The 14212-nt window shown below is 36.4% G+C and overlaps 2 protein-coding genes across 3 annotated transcripts; both read left to right on the plus strand.

The window, feature by feature from the left end:
* Positions 1-1517: 1517 nt before the first annotated feature.
* On the plus strand, positions 1518-4149 carry cbx8a (chromobox homolog 8a (Pc class homolog, Drosophila)). Its single transcript, XM_060892740.1, has 5 exons — positions 1518-1738; positions 1907-1950; positions 2282-2347; positions 2438-2504; positions 2769-4149. Exons 1-5 carry the CDS (start codon positions 1670-1672, stop codon positions 3582-3584), a joined length of 1062 nt encoding a protein of 353 aa, XP_060748723.1. The 5' UTR covers positions 1518-1669; the 3' UTR covers positions 3585-4149.
* A 2605-nt stretch (positions 4150-6754) lies between these two features.
* On the plus strand, positions 6755-11620 carry LOC132861097 (meteorin-like protein). Of its 2 annotated transcripts, none has more exons than XM_060892461.1 (4): positions 6755-7095; positions 7428-7825; positions 9837-9896; positions 10714-11620. In XM_060892461.1, exons 1-4 carry the CDS (start codon positions 7004-7006, stop codon positions 11031-11033), a joined length of 870 nt encoding a protein of 289 aa, XP_060748444.1. In that variant the 5' UTR covers positions 6755-7003; the 3' UTR covers positions 11034-11620. The 2 variants fall into 2 exon arrangements, with proteins under 2 accessions (XP_060748444.1, XP_060748445.1); XM_060892462.1 differs by having other exon boundaries at positions 9840-9896.
* Positions 11621-14212: the final 2592 nt, after the last annotated feature.

The following is a 14212-nucleotide window of genomic DNA, read 5'->3' on the forward strand; positions in this document are numbered from 1 at the left end:
ATGTAGTCAAAATTAAATAAGACCTGAAACAATATTTGCTTCCTAAAAAATAAATAAATAAATAAATAATTGTATATGTATGTATTTACATTTAGATTGAAATAGAAATAGGTCTGCCCCACTGAAGACACAAAATCATTTCTTTAACTTTCTTTTCTTTTTTAAACTAAAATCGGGCCTCCTAAGCAACAAGCAATTCTGTTTTCCCTCTGTGTCTTCTAAAGGTTTAAAAAATAAAATAAAATAAAATAATGCAATTTACAGCAAATCCTATTAACTAAATTGACGAAAAAAATGCAATAATAATAATAATAATAATAATAATAATATTATTAATAATAATAATAATAATAATAATAGGTGTTTAATCTTTGATTATCCTATGAGTATAACAGATTAATTTGAGACCCAATGAGAATGAATAGGTTATTTATTTGAATGCTCTTCTATATTTATTCTCTTTATACGCTCATGTTATAACCTATAATTAACATCAGTTATACAACAGAAATGTAAAATTATTACAGGTCAATTTGCCAATGACTAATAATTATGGCAAACTATGATTTCATTTATATTTTTTATTGTTATTATTATTAGTATTATTATTATTGTTATGATTACGATTATTATTATTGTTATTATTATTGTTGTTATTGTTATTGTTATTAATAATAAGTATATGATTATTATTATTATTATGATTATTATTTTATTTAACGTTACCTGCGCATTACTCTGGACCCAGTCTCAGATCGAGATAAGTGGGATAAGTGGGCTAAGTGGGATTTTAAAATAATCAGTAGCTCTTCCAATGTTACATAAATTGAGAAATCATTGAGAATGAAAGCCCGATATATAGAGGCAACATATTACAGCGAGAGCAACGATGGTTTCTGCTTATTTCTAATGCGTTATGGGCCTAGTAAAATCTAGGCTTATGTCTCTTTGCTCAAATATAAACGAAAGAAAATCAATTTGGTAAAAAAAATAAAAAAATTAAAAAATTAATGCCTGTAGCTTTTATGAGCATAATGTGTACAATTTAGGCTAATGACATGCATGAGGTCAGAATAAAAGGACGGCCACATATAGGGACATCTATTTCTAGAATTATTAAACCATCAGACATTGTAAACAAATATTGTGAACAATTTCACTGTTACCAATTAAACATTATAACGAAGTTATATTATAGGATTAGCGACATGTACAGTGACTCTGTTTAACCTGCTTGTTTACTCACTGCAGGTCAGATTAAACAACAAACTGTGTAATGGGCCTAAAACACGACTGAACACGACTTTTTGCCTGTGTTTCTTACTTACTTTCCAAAAGCGACTGAAATCAAACTTCACCCTACAAGCAAATTTAAAAACGTGAACGACAGCCAAATTTCCATCGAGCTGCGTTCAACCTCAAGCTCTATTTATTTTATGGTTCGTCACTTCCTCGAAAAGACAGCGTGGCTCCTCCCCTCCCTTAGCAACTACATTCGCTTAGCAACAACTCGACCAATAGACTCAACCAAATACGGTCCCACCGACTTCGGTCCCATGGCAACAATTTAGAACGTGATGACGTCTCTGCCAGCGAGTATTATGGGCTGTCCGTGATTACACTGGCCGAGGTTGTAGCGGAGGAAAAAAACCGTGGGGCAGAAGTAAACATGGAGCTCTCCGCTGTCGGGGAGAGGGTTTTTGCGGCCGAATCCATCATCAAGCGGCGCATAAGAAGAGTATGTGTATAACTTTTGCCTTTTGCTGTATTGTTTTCGCTTTCTGTGCAACGAAGGATTGAGATTCGTTTGTGTCTTGAAGCTTTGGCAAGTTGAAGGCTAGCTAGCTAGCGAGCCTAGCATGCTAATTGATTGGCCGTGTTTTAGCTGTCATGCGTTCTCTTGCAGGGGCGGATGGAGTATCTGGTGAAATGGAAAGGCTGGTCTCAGAAGTGAGTAACACAAACCCTGTGTGTCATGGAGGCGAACGCCTGCGCTGGTATTTCTCTAGTCTGCTAACGCTAAAGTTAGAGACTGCTACCGAGCTGAATGCGTAACGGGCTTCGGTACTCGGTGCTAAACGTTAGCTGACGTTATATGGCCAACTGTGGGGTTAGTTAGCATAGTCGCTAATTCGCGGAAACTCTGAGCTGATTCGGTTGCTGGTGTATTCTGAGATAACTGAAGCAGATAACTCACTGTTCGTTTAAGCAATGCTTAAATTGTCCGTATATTTATTATTTTATTTGGCATGATTTGTATTGACTTAATATTTCGTCACAGGTACAGCACCTGGGAGCCAGAAGAAAATATTTTGGACGAGCGACTGTTCGCTGCTTTCGAGGAGAGGTTATTGCACTAATCTATAGCATTTCTTCAGTCCAATTCTAAATATTATTTGCCGCATAACTAACACCCGCTGATTATTTTTCCTTATAGAGAGCGAGAAAGAGAATTATATGGGCCGAAAAAGAGAGGACCCAAACCAGAAACTTTCTTACTGAAGGTGAGATTGCAGCTTGTGTTAAAGCACAATGCATACAGTCACTTTAACTACATGTTTTAACCATACATTAATTATTCGTTGAATGACATTAGCTTAAGTGTTAGAGTTTAAAATATGTCCATTTTGGCCATGCTAAGCTCTGAGTAGGACTTTTTGACTCTTCATAATTGTTTACTAGAACCAGTTTGTCTGCCTGTTTAAGATCATCAGCATTAATTGGATTTATGCATTGTGCATTATGACCTTTTTTTTTTATAATTACAGGCAAAGGCTAAAGCAAAAGCCAAAAGTGACGATTTCCGAAGGGAAATGTCAAGAGAGATTAGAGTTTCATTCCCCGTTGCAGAGCCAATTGTAACACCTCGAGCTCGAGAAGGGCTAAGAACAGTTGTACCTACTATCTTCCCCCCAAGTGCTGTCAACAGAGGAGAAAGTGTTCGTGTTCGATCACCAGAGCCAGAGAGAAGATCTCGACCTCCAGTATCTCCAACACATACCCTTATCGACTCGGTTAACACACCAAAAAAGAGAGGACCAAAACCAAAGTTGCGTTTTCCTGTTAGCACACCTAGCAGCAGCTGTTCACCCACTGAACCTGTTAAGAGAAGGGCAGATGAACATTTATCATTTAGTTCATCTAAAATTTCCAGGCCTGTTCATCATTCAGGAGAAACATCCAACTGCAGTGTTATCCAGTTAACTCAGAGGTTTCAAGCAGAAAGCAGTAAGCCTCCTAAACAGCTTGGGTGTGGATCGAGTAGCAGTGTGGCTCTTGGAGGCACTCTGCGAAAAACAGCTCATGATATTTTGGGACACGGCTCAAAGCATTTTTCAAGTGGCCCTTCAGATCCACACACCAAGAGAAAACATCTTTCCAAGAACAGTTTCTTTCAGCCTATTGATCACTTATCTCCCGAATACCCTGTACAACAGAATCTTGGAGATGAAGATGAGGAATCCTGGATCCCGTGCCTAAAGAACATGGAGAAAATTGTTGTGACAGATGTAACAAGCAACGCACTGACTGTAACGATTAAGGAGAGCTCAACAGACCATGGCTTCTTCAAAGAACAAAGATGACTTGTGTGTTTCTTGGCCAAATGATGTAAATATCTATAAAATATTATCTATCCAGTAATAATCCATGTTTCTATAATTTCTAGACTAACTGTACAGCACGTCTTTGAATCATGTAAATATGTAACAAAAATAGTCTGCATATACATTTTCATTCATATTTTCTATGAAAATGAAGTTTATTTTTTTACTTCCCAAGGTATCTGTAATGTCCAGAGATCAGTTTGTTTCGGTTAGCCTTCGTCAGCTGTAGTGCGAGTGAGCGCACAGTGACAAATAAACGCAATGCAGTGACTACGTGCGAAACGCGTACTAACGTACTAAATAGTAATAGCATCGTGCGGCACGTGCCATCGTTATTCACTGCTTGGTACGCTAGTATGTTTTTCGAGAGTATATACGCTAGGCCTTTTTCAACGCACGGCACCTTTTATCCAGGGGGAACCAGTAAGTTCCTTCTGTATCTCTGTCCTTTATTGTATTGTGTGACTAGTTTGTGTATATTTGAAAGTCTAGCATTGTGTATCAAAGCACAAAGTAAATATGAATATAAATGCTGATCAAACTATGGAAAGTGTCTGAATGTTGCCTGTAGTCGGAGCCTATAGAGGAACACACCATGACAACAAACATCATGACAAAAAACATATGTATGGTATATATATATTTTTTCATACGCACAGTGAACTCTCTGTAATTTCGACAAAATAATGAATAGTGCGGAAATAGTAATATTTCTTGATTAGATTTTGTAAAATCGGAACTGTTTTAAGATACCCCAAAAAAATCTATTTTACCTTTATACACCTTTAAAAAAAATTTGCTATTACAGTCTTGGGTTGAAGTGCAACAAGCTAATATATGCATGTAATATATTAGATGATTTAAAAAAAATCCCTGTTAGTCACTGACAGTGTCTCCATTACTCATTACATTTTCGTATTTTCCGCCTGAACACACACAAAAACCTTGCTGTGTTTCTGCCTAAACACGCGTCCTGATCACGTTACAGTTTAATAGCCTTATTGAGAATACTGACTTTTCTTCAACTGTGTACAAAAACGACAAATAGTTAGAGATTTGCGCGAATTTACTGAGTTTACAAGGAACTTTAAAAGTGTTTTTTTTTATCGTTTAAAAATGAAAACTCGGGTTTTCTAGTCGTGTCTCAGTACGGAGGAGGTATCTGTTATTAGAGAAAACGTGTAATGTTTCTGTAAGTTCAGCCCCCGCTGCGTGTTTCTCCCTTTCCCCCCTTCACACGTTTTGTTTAAGTGTCGGATTGATCGATGCGTTCCTGAAAGTTCCGGTTTAAAAAAGAAATACGAATTTCGGTTTCACCGTATTTAATAAAAAGCTACAACGTTGTCTGCCTTACATATAGCTTTAAAATACACCGTGCAAATGTTGTAACAATAATAATGAAATAAAGTAGACATTGCTGTGTATATTAGCCGAACACACAATGATCAATAGTTTTCCCAGGCGAGTAAAAAAAAAAAAAAAACCCAAAAATATAGTTTTGTAGCCGAAGGTTTATTGTAATTGTTACTTCAGCTTGAATGATCCATTTTACTATTTCTGAGAGCTGATTTTTATAAGAAAGAAACCGCTTTATAATAATAATAATAATAATAATAATAATAATAATAATAATAATAATAATCACAGTAAGCCAGCGAGATAATTTGCATGAAACGATGAATTGTCAAATTCTCATAAAATAGACTATAAAATCTATGAAGCCTTATAACAGAGCATAACTACGTCATGATAAAACCTGAAATATTCTCACAGAATAAGTGATAAAGGCAAAACTTTCTATGTTTCTAAAGTGAAACATTTTTCTGATATTTAGGCTTGAAACATTTTAAAGGGGTTTAATACACAGCAGTAAGTTTAACGAAAAAATTAGGCTGAACTCTTAGGGACTGCATTTAGAAATGCAAGACTCTATTTGTCCCTGTAGCACCTTTGATATTACTGCTTTTGTGTCTTTTAATTTAAACGTGATTATAGAATCAACAAAGATTAAGGTACAGAATTGCAGCTTAAAGACCAGTTGTGTAGCTTAATTCTTAGATCGATTAAGGTGCATTATACCTGCTCAGTTAAAGGATACGTAAGGCAAGAGCAGAGAAAAAGAGAAAGAACAGGCTATAATACTGAATGAATGCCACATTGGATCGAAAGCAAATTGACATATAAATCTGTGCAGTTTGTCTCCCCAGTGTTTCAAGTCTTTTCAAATTCGACCAACCTTAAATAGGAAAGCCCTGGGAATATCCAATGATTTAGATCATTTGAACATGTTGGCCACAGACCGGTCCGAATCTAAATCTGCCCTTAATCCCAATTTAATTCCTGCTCCCAAATGAGTTTTCAAAGCCGCGCAAATCCACAAGATGTCGCCATGACCTCACTTCGAATTCCATTTTATTACCACCCGAAGTATACATGAACTCTATTTAAACACAGATGGGTTAGAAACCGAAGGGGTTTCGGCAAAACCTGCCCTTTCCACTCATTTCCGTACGCACAGCTTTTTTTATTTTGGAGCTAGTAAATATATAATAAGCGTAAAAGGACATTTATAACCTATATAACACGTTGCTTACATTTATACAGACTCGTTATTCACGTGTCTTGGTGAATAAATAGTGCATCCTAAAAATGCTTCGGATTAAGTTTCCCCTTCTACTGTTTTTAGCCAGATCTCATCGGTTAGTTATACAAATGTGTGTCCAGGCCTATGTTTAATCTGTGTCTCTGGTTCAGCCTTTACGGTCGTCTCGTATGTCGTCTCATTTATTTTAGCTCAGATATCTGAGTGCTGACGTGCTATTAAAATAGTGCCTGAATCAATCATTGGCTAAATTATGATCGCTGCTTTGATGAATTCTAGCACAACATCAGAAAACTTCCTAAGCAGATTCTTATATTAAATCTTATATCAAATATAATTATTTTTATTATAATAGTCAACTGGTCTATATATATATATATATATATATATATATATATATATATATATATATATATATATATATATATATATATATATACGTGTATATATATATATATATATATACACGTATATATATATATATATATATATATATATATATATATATATATATATATATATATATATATATATATATATAGTGTGTGTGTGTGTCTGTCTGTCTGTCTGCCTAATGAGCCGAGAGGAGCAGTGTGTTAACTTAATAAATGTTAGTGCCTGAGGGTGGAGTCGACCTATTCACCCTCTCCTAGGGGACAAAGGCTCTAAATCCGCCCCGTCTGAATTGTTCAGCTCACTAACCAGTGCACCACATACCGGGGATCTGCAGAATACTGATGCTGTACAGGACAATGTTTCACCACACTTGCCGACTTTCCAACTTTCATTTGGACTGATGTCACCAAGAGGAATCAGGTTACTACAGTACTTACACACTTTGTGTATTCTTACGTCCTGTACTGCAGATGTGTGCAACTGGAGAGGAAGGTAAGAATTTAAACGTGGTTTATTGACACACACTTTTAAAGTTATGATATTTTGAAATGAATTATTTAGAAAGTGCCTGGATAATAGATACGAACTATTAACTACCTCGATCAATCCCACAGCCAGACATGACTATCTATCTATCTATCTATCTATCTATCTATCTATCTATCTATCTATTTATTTATTTATAGGTATTTATGTTTAATCGACAAGCTGTACTTTTGTGTGAAACTGTCAGTCTAGATTAAAATAGCCTACTATAAAATAACAACCAATTCGACATGTTAATGTTTGTTTGTTTGTTTGTTTGCTTGTTTGTTTGTACCCAGTGGTCTGGTGGACTCGCCTCTCTCTGGGTCGGTGCAGCAGGTGCGGCTTCGCTGTGCGGCAGGTTCGGTCACGTGGTTTTCCCCGCGCTTCGCTCTGCGGGTCGTGCTGCAGCCAAACGTGTGGAGCTCGCGCCATGCGGCCGTGTGCGTTAAAGCACTGCGGGGTTTCCACGGTGCCGCGGTATTCGTGGAGCGGGCTGCAGGCTTAGACCTCCTGCTGCAGGACGAAGAGTCTCCGGAGCAGGTGCGCTGCTTCCGTGCGCATAAAGCTCAGAGCGTCGCCATCTTTCTTCAGGCCAACCCGCAGGGTCACGCAGGTCCGAGTATTGTCGGGTTCCGGTACGAGATGCTGCGCGAAGATAGCAGCTCTACCGAGGTTCAAACAAGCAAAATAAAAGGTAAAAACTCAGTTTATTTAAAAAAAAAAGCGTATACATTAAGGATAAGCAATTAATGATGCTTAATGATGATGAATAAATCTGATCATTCTGAAGTTGTCACATCAAACATTAGAATAGAGGAAAATGTGATCTCCGTGATTTTTGATGATTGCATTGATTTTCCAAATGGGCTGGATGGAGTATTTCAGAAACCACTGATCTCCTGAAGTTTTTTTACACAAAAAAGCTTATAGGGTTTACACCTAGGATAATGTGGAAAAATAATGTCTAGTAAGAGACAGTTCTGTAAGCCAAAACACCTTCATAATCAGAGGTGAGAGCAGAACACAACATCTGAACCAGTGTTGTGTCAGTCAGCTGTATGGTCTGGTCTTTATCAGCAATCAGGTCTGCGCTGAACTCAGAGGTTACAATGACCCATTAGTTCCTCAGGAGCTCTCGGTTGCACTATTATAAACTATTGTAGAAAGGACATTATTTACATTTACACTATTTACTATAGAGTATCACCCAAATGAGGATGAGGTTCCCTTCTGAGTCTGGTTCCTCTCAAGGATTCTTCCTCATATCATCTCAGGGAGCTTTTCCTTGCTGCCATCACCTCCAGCTTGCTTGTTAGGGACAGGGATAGATGTATAGTATTTTAAGTTTTAAGTTAATCTTTTTTAAACATTAATTGTATATATTCACTTATGTATTTTTATTCTTATTTTTTCTTCTTCTTATTTTTAATATATATTCTTTTTTCTCTCTCATTTGTTTCCATACTTCTGTAAAGCCTGCTTTACATCTGTGGTGAACAGAAATACATCTCAGACACACAACACATTTAACCTTGAGGTGAATGCGCTACAAGAGCAGAAAGCCAAGTTCCACTACTTTCAGCCTTATTATAGATCAGAGGCTTCCCAAGCCTGGAAAGTTGAATATTTGAAGTGTCACATGGTCATATTCAACTGTGCAGTTGTCAGCTAATACCACTCTGTTTATTCTCCGCTCATTGACCTCTCTTTCAGAAAGTATGTTTTTAAGCCCACATCACTGAGAGAATATCCTAGACAGACAGTTTCTGATACACTCATACCAGCAACCATTCCACAGTCCAAATCCCTGAAATTTTTCTCCTTTTTGTTGTTTGTTGTGAACATTAACTGAAGCTTGCATTCATTATGTTTATCACTTGTATCTGGAGGACTTTATTCAGTTTTTGAGTTGTAAATTGAGTTGTAAATAGTTTGGTGTGTTTGAAACACTACATAACATTTAATAAGTAACATTTTAAGGATTTTCCTTCTCCTTCCACTTAAATGTAAATGAAAAGCACATGCTATCTGTAGCAGTTGTATATGTTATTTTTCCTATTAGTGATTTTAAATACCTTTGGCACTGCCAAAAAAAATCAAGGCAGAGGTCTCAACCTGAATTGATGGAAAGATGGTGAATGCTTTTTAAATTCCACAGATACTAAGTCATTGTGTGTCTATATGAGGGTGTGTTATTCATGTCAAAATCTAATTCAGGTGGTGGGGTTTGCTTGACTACTCCCAACTCTCTCAACTCTGACAAAGAAGAATTCACATTTCAGCCACACACTTGCTTGGTGAGGGATTGCTCAGTAGTCTATACAAAAAGAGGATCAGACAAAAGTCAAATTTCTGCCCTCACACACAGAAAAGGATTGACTTTTGTGATTATATACCACATGCCTAACATTCCTAAAGGGTTTTTGTATTCCTCTCTAGCAGATGCAGAGTATTGTCTAATAGAATGTAGTGAAAATTTAATTAGATTTCTCTCTCTCTCTCTCTCTCTCTCTCTCTCTCTCTCTCTCTCTCTCTCTCTCTCTCTCTCTCTCTCTCCCACACACACACACACACACACACACACACACACACACACACACCGTGCTGATCTTGACAAAGTATGTTTTGTTCTACTTTATGATGCTATCTGATGCTGTCTTCCCTAGTTTGTATCAAATAAGTGACCTTTCTGTGTGCATTCACAGCAGCCTGTCGACCATGCAATGACTCTGAGATACTGAAAGCCATCTGCAGCAGTGACTTTGGTGAGTTTGTTTATTTTAGCTAATCCAACCTATCATATCAGTTTTGTTTAGTAAGAAATTGTGAATTTTCTAATATAAAACAATAATATACCAATATGCACATTTCCCAGATATAAATTAGATACTGTGAATGTTTATTTGAAAGTTCCTGTATGTTTAGTAATAAAGTATATTGTTGCACACCACTAATAATACATTTACATTTACAGCATTTAGCAGACACCCTTATCCAGAGCGACTTACATTTTTATAATAGGATTATATGAGTCACCACATACAAATAAACCATTTTGAATTAGTCTCATATATCAGAGTAGTCAGTCTCTATCTTGGATGTGAAGGTTAATTTATTCCATGAATGGCTACATGCAGGGCAAGGCCCTGATTTGTTCCTAGCGAGTGGGCCCTGGCAGATGTGAGGGCTTTGCAATACACAACAGGAGGCACATTGCTTTAAGGCCTGCAACAGAGCAAAAGCAGTGGCTCCTTTGAACTCACGCCTTGTATAGCCTGACCCTTGAACTCTAATCTCACAAATTGCCATTGGACACTTTTTAATGATAGAGAACGAGCTGCCTAATGAAAGTGTAACTGCTGATGTATATTGAAAAGGTTTTGGTTTGCCTCATGGTGTGCATGTTTAGAAGGCATTTTAAGGAAAGAGTTTGATTTCTTTACAAAAGGAAATAAGCAAAGGTTACATTTGTAATGCAGTCTAATATTTGTCTAATTCAGAGATGACTTGTTATTTGTTTAAGTCTAGCTCTTTGTGCAAAAATAACATTTTCACACCCGTTTACTTTTTCTATTTGACCAGTGGTCCGTGGCTCGATAAGGAACGTAACCCATGATTCGGAGAGGCAGACCTCTGTGGTAGAGGTACAGAAAGGCAGGGTGTATCGGCAACGGAGTGGAGTCTTTGGGAGAGAGCCAAACCACTCGGGCTCTTGGCATGGGTACATTCATACACTTCTGCAGTGCGGCGTTAAAGCAGGAGCTGGTCAGTTTCTTTTCACCGGAGCTGAACTCTTTGGGGAGGCTTGGCTTGGCTGTGCTCCTCGATTTAAAGACTTCCAGATCCTCTATCATTCAGCCAAGAGGGCGCATCATATGCCATGTGATTTTTCCTTAGACTGAGGAGAAGTTCTTGAAAGATTTTCTGTAATAGTAATTTAGTTAATGTTCAAGGCCATTTGAGGAGAAATTGCCACTTGAAGCAGACCAAAGGCATGACATGATAGATCGGTTTTTGCTCTTTTTCTATTCTTTAAAGCAAAGCTTATTTTTTGTGTTAAAGCAAGAGCTTTGTTACTCAGACGTTCTTTATGTGACCCCATTCACTAACCTTTTCAAAGAGCTATTCAAAGTTTAAACAGAATACCATCACTGCCAATTGTGGTACATCATTTAAAATGTCTTGGTGTGGGGGTTCATCTCTGTGTGTGCATACCTAAATGTTTCTGAGATAATATTTAACATAGTGTTAATATGCAGATGTTTTTAGCCAGTTTTGCAGTTTGGCAAGAATATATAGGCTTTACCTATTTCCACTGACATTACTGAACGTGCTATTCCATTATTATGGTTGTAAACAGGGTATAAATGTTATAATTGAACATGGAGATTGGAGATTTGTGAATATTCGTGTATTATAAAGTAGACACATTTGATTATATGGTTTTGCTTTTGTAATTATTTGTAATACAGTTGTTGTTTATATTGTTTAGCACTTGGATCAAATCTGCATAAAAGCACTTCTTTATGTTAATAAATGGTTTTAATGACCCCAATTGATTAGGATAGTTGAATTTAACTAAAATTGTGTGGACTGTTAAAAGAAAATCTGAAATGAAAATCTGATTTTCTTTATATATCAGATTTTTTTTTATGTATAGCTTTTCACTACATTTATTTGTTTTTGAAAAATCAAAAATTTTTTTGGCAAATCAATGAATGATCTCTAAACAGATGCAACATCAGTGTTTATATCACTCATATGTGTCTATTTGGTTTAATTACAGGGGAAATTATTTTATACTTCATTTATATTATAATTTACATTTCTTCAGACAGCCTCTAAGAATGCCTTTGACAAAAGAAGAACATACTGGTTAACCAGGAAAAGATCATTTAACCTCTTGAGACCTGAATGTCCTCATATGAGGACATAACATTTTCTCACACTTCATTGTCTATATATATTTATTGTACCAACCTTATATGAGGACTGTTAGGTATAATTCTTTTGCCAAACTGCTTCCTTGAAAACACTGATTAAATTTATAGTTATCAGCTATGAATTAAGAGAAACAGTCAGTAGAAATTGTAATGTACACAACAGTAGCATACGGGTCTCAGGAGGTTAAAGGACTACATTCGGTGTGCAATTACATCCAACATCGGATGTGTTAACACAAGTTCGACATGAGTGGCAGAGATGACTTCATGTGTGTACAAAGAAATGGCAATCTTTATAAAACTGCTGATAGATCTGCTTTGCTTTATGGGATAAATCTAAAAAGTGTGTCTTTTGTTTTCCATTATATATCCTTTTTGTGAATGTCCCACTACATAATGAATCTTGTTGCAACAAGCCAGACTCAGACAGACAGTGCTGTCTTTGGTGGTAATTCTGCCTTCTCTGAATCCTTTTATGACTGGGGTCCTTTGTAATCGGGATCCTCTGTGAATAGACTAGACCTAGCAGAAAATGATATACAAATGTGTCTAAGATAGAGAAAGCTCAGACACTGCTGAATTGGCCTATTCTCTGAGGCTTGGTGGTCTGAAGTCATGGTTTTGGGAAGCTGGCTAAACAGATGTGAACAACTCTGGATCCAAGACTATAGATCCTGTCAGTGGGTCCCTCCCAGATAAGGAACAATTAATTGACTTTATTCTATTCCTTTTCTTCCGGCTCCACACTTCTACTTGGCTGAGCAGGATTCACAAATTGCTGTCTTGGGCCTTTCTGGTGACTAAATAGCTGCCAATGAAAGTGTAAATGACTTCAGAGTGAATGCATTTTTCACAATAGCACCATCGCCTCAAGTCTCTGACCAACATAATGATCATTGTCATCACGGCTGTCAGCCAGGAGGCTCAGGGTCCCCATGAATGTAGAAGAGAATTCAGAGAAGGAGAGCAGATTATTTACTCTGTTTTATTTCTTTCTGATTGCTCTCTGCACTGGAGATTATCCAATTTGACAAAGTTAATCCTGGACCTCAATGTTTTCAGTAAAAACCAAAGGAAAGTAATTAAGAAAAATAATCTGTTATCAACTGTTTCATTTTTTTAATCTTATCTGGAGTTTAATACAATTATTAAGATAATTAGAGAATTATTAAGCCTCACTCCTTTCTGTAATGAGTTAGGAAGTTTGTTGATACATTCACAACAATAGAAATGAAGGCACACGTCAAACTAGACATATACTATCTATATAAAGGTATACTACCTCTATAAAGCTTTTAGCTAAATAAGTTTATTTCTCTTTGTGGAAAACTAAGCGGTTGCTTAACTGGGTTTTATCCAGAGGTTAACTTAGTGGTTGGTGGTTAGTGCTGTGACTAATCACACACATAACTAATCACTTACATGTGATCTTTCTATGCTTTTTCTTTTTTTTTTACATCCAGATCCATATGTTCTTATACAAATCTGTCTCTACTTGTAATATGTTGTGGGATATGCCTTGAAACAAAAAAATAATAATCACTGCTGTATGCACATTTTACTGAAGAGACCTGTCCCCTTAGAGGGAACATTTATTCATAATCATCACAAAATTATCTGAGATTTATACTATGATGTAACATTTGTATCGTGATGGATGTGGTCTGTTCCAGGAAGAGGGCTTGTGGAATACTCTGGTGATTACAAAAATGATGTAAATCATATTATGTGATCTTCACAATCACTAAGTCACAAACCAATTGAGCAACAATGGGACATTTTTGTCTAACCCGTTAGTTCTCTCATCATCTCCACCATCATTAAAACTGAGAGAATGAATGGTGTTCATTGCTCTAGAGGTATGTAAGATGTAGGTCAAGGCTCACCATTTTGTTTAGATCCTTTATGTTGGCTTTTCCTTTACTTTGTCTTTCGTCTTTCTCTTTTACATGGCTTGGTTTTACTTAAATTTGTCATCAATTTCAGTTTTTTTTTTAATGATAAATACATACTTAATTATAATGTAATGTATAAGACATTATGTCTGTAAATCTCTACAGTAAAATATATAGTCAAATATGGGTGCAAAACTTTACTATCATTATTTGTTAAAGGTGTTTACACACATTTGCATTTGT

Source organism: Tachysurus vachellii, chromosome 18 (assembly GCF_030014155.1).
Source record: "Tachysurus vachellii isolate PV-2020 chromosome 18, HZAU_Pvac_v1, whole genome shotgun sequence".
NCBI lineage: Eukaryota > Metazoa > Chordata > Actinopteri > Siluriformes > Bagridae > Tachysurus > Tachysurus vachellii.

What these genes read in the sequence shown, in the direction of transcription:
- cbx8a (XM_060892740.1), top strand. Translation starts at nt 1,670, where the DNA reads ATGGAGCTCTCCGCTGTCGGGGAGAGGGTTTTTGCGGCCGAATCCATC. An exon ending in TCAAGCGGCGCATAAGAAGA is followed by an intron (nt 1,739 to 1,906) that starts GTATGTGTATAA and finishes GTTCTCTTGCAG; the next exon opens with GGGCGGATGGAGTATCTGGT. An exon ending in CAGAAACTTTCTTACTGAAG is followed by an intron (nt 2,505 to 2,768) that starts GTGAGATTGCAG and finishes TTATAATTACAG; the next exon opens with GCAAAGGCTAAAGCAAAAGC.
- LOC132861097 (XM_060892461.1), top strand. Translation starts at nt 7,004, where the DNA reads ATGTCACCAAGAGGAATCAGGTTACTACAGTACTTACACACTTTGTGT. An exon ending in GTGTGCAACTGGAGAGGAAG is followed by an intron (nt 7,096 to 7,427) that starts GTAAGAATTTAA and finishes GTTTGTACCCAG; the next exon opens with TGGTCTGGTGGACTCGCCTC. An exon ending in TCAAACAAGCAAAATAAAAG is followed by an intron (nt 7,826 to 9,836) that starts GTAAAAACTCAG and finishes GTGCATTCACAG; the next exon opens with CAGCCTGTCGACCATGCAAT.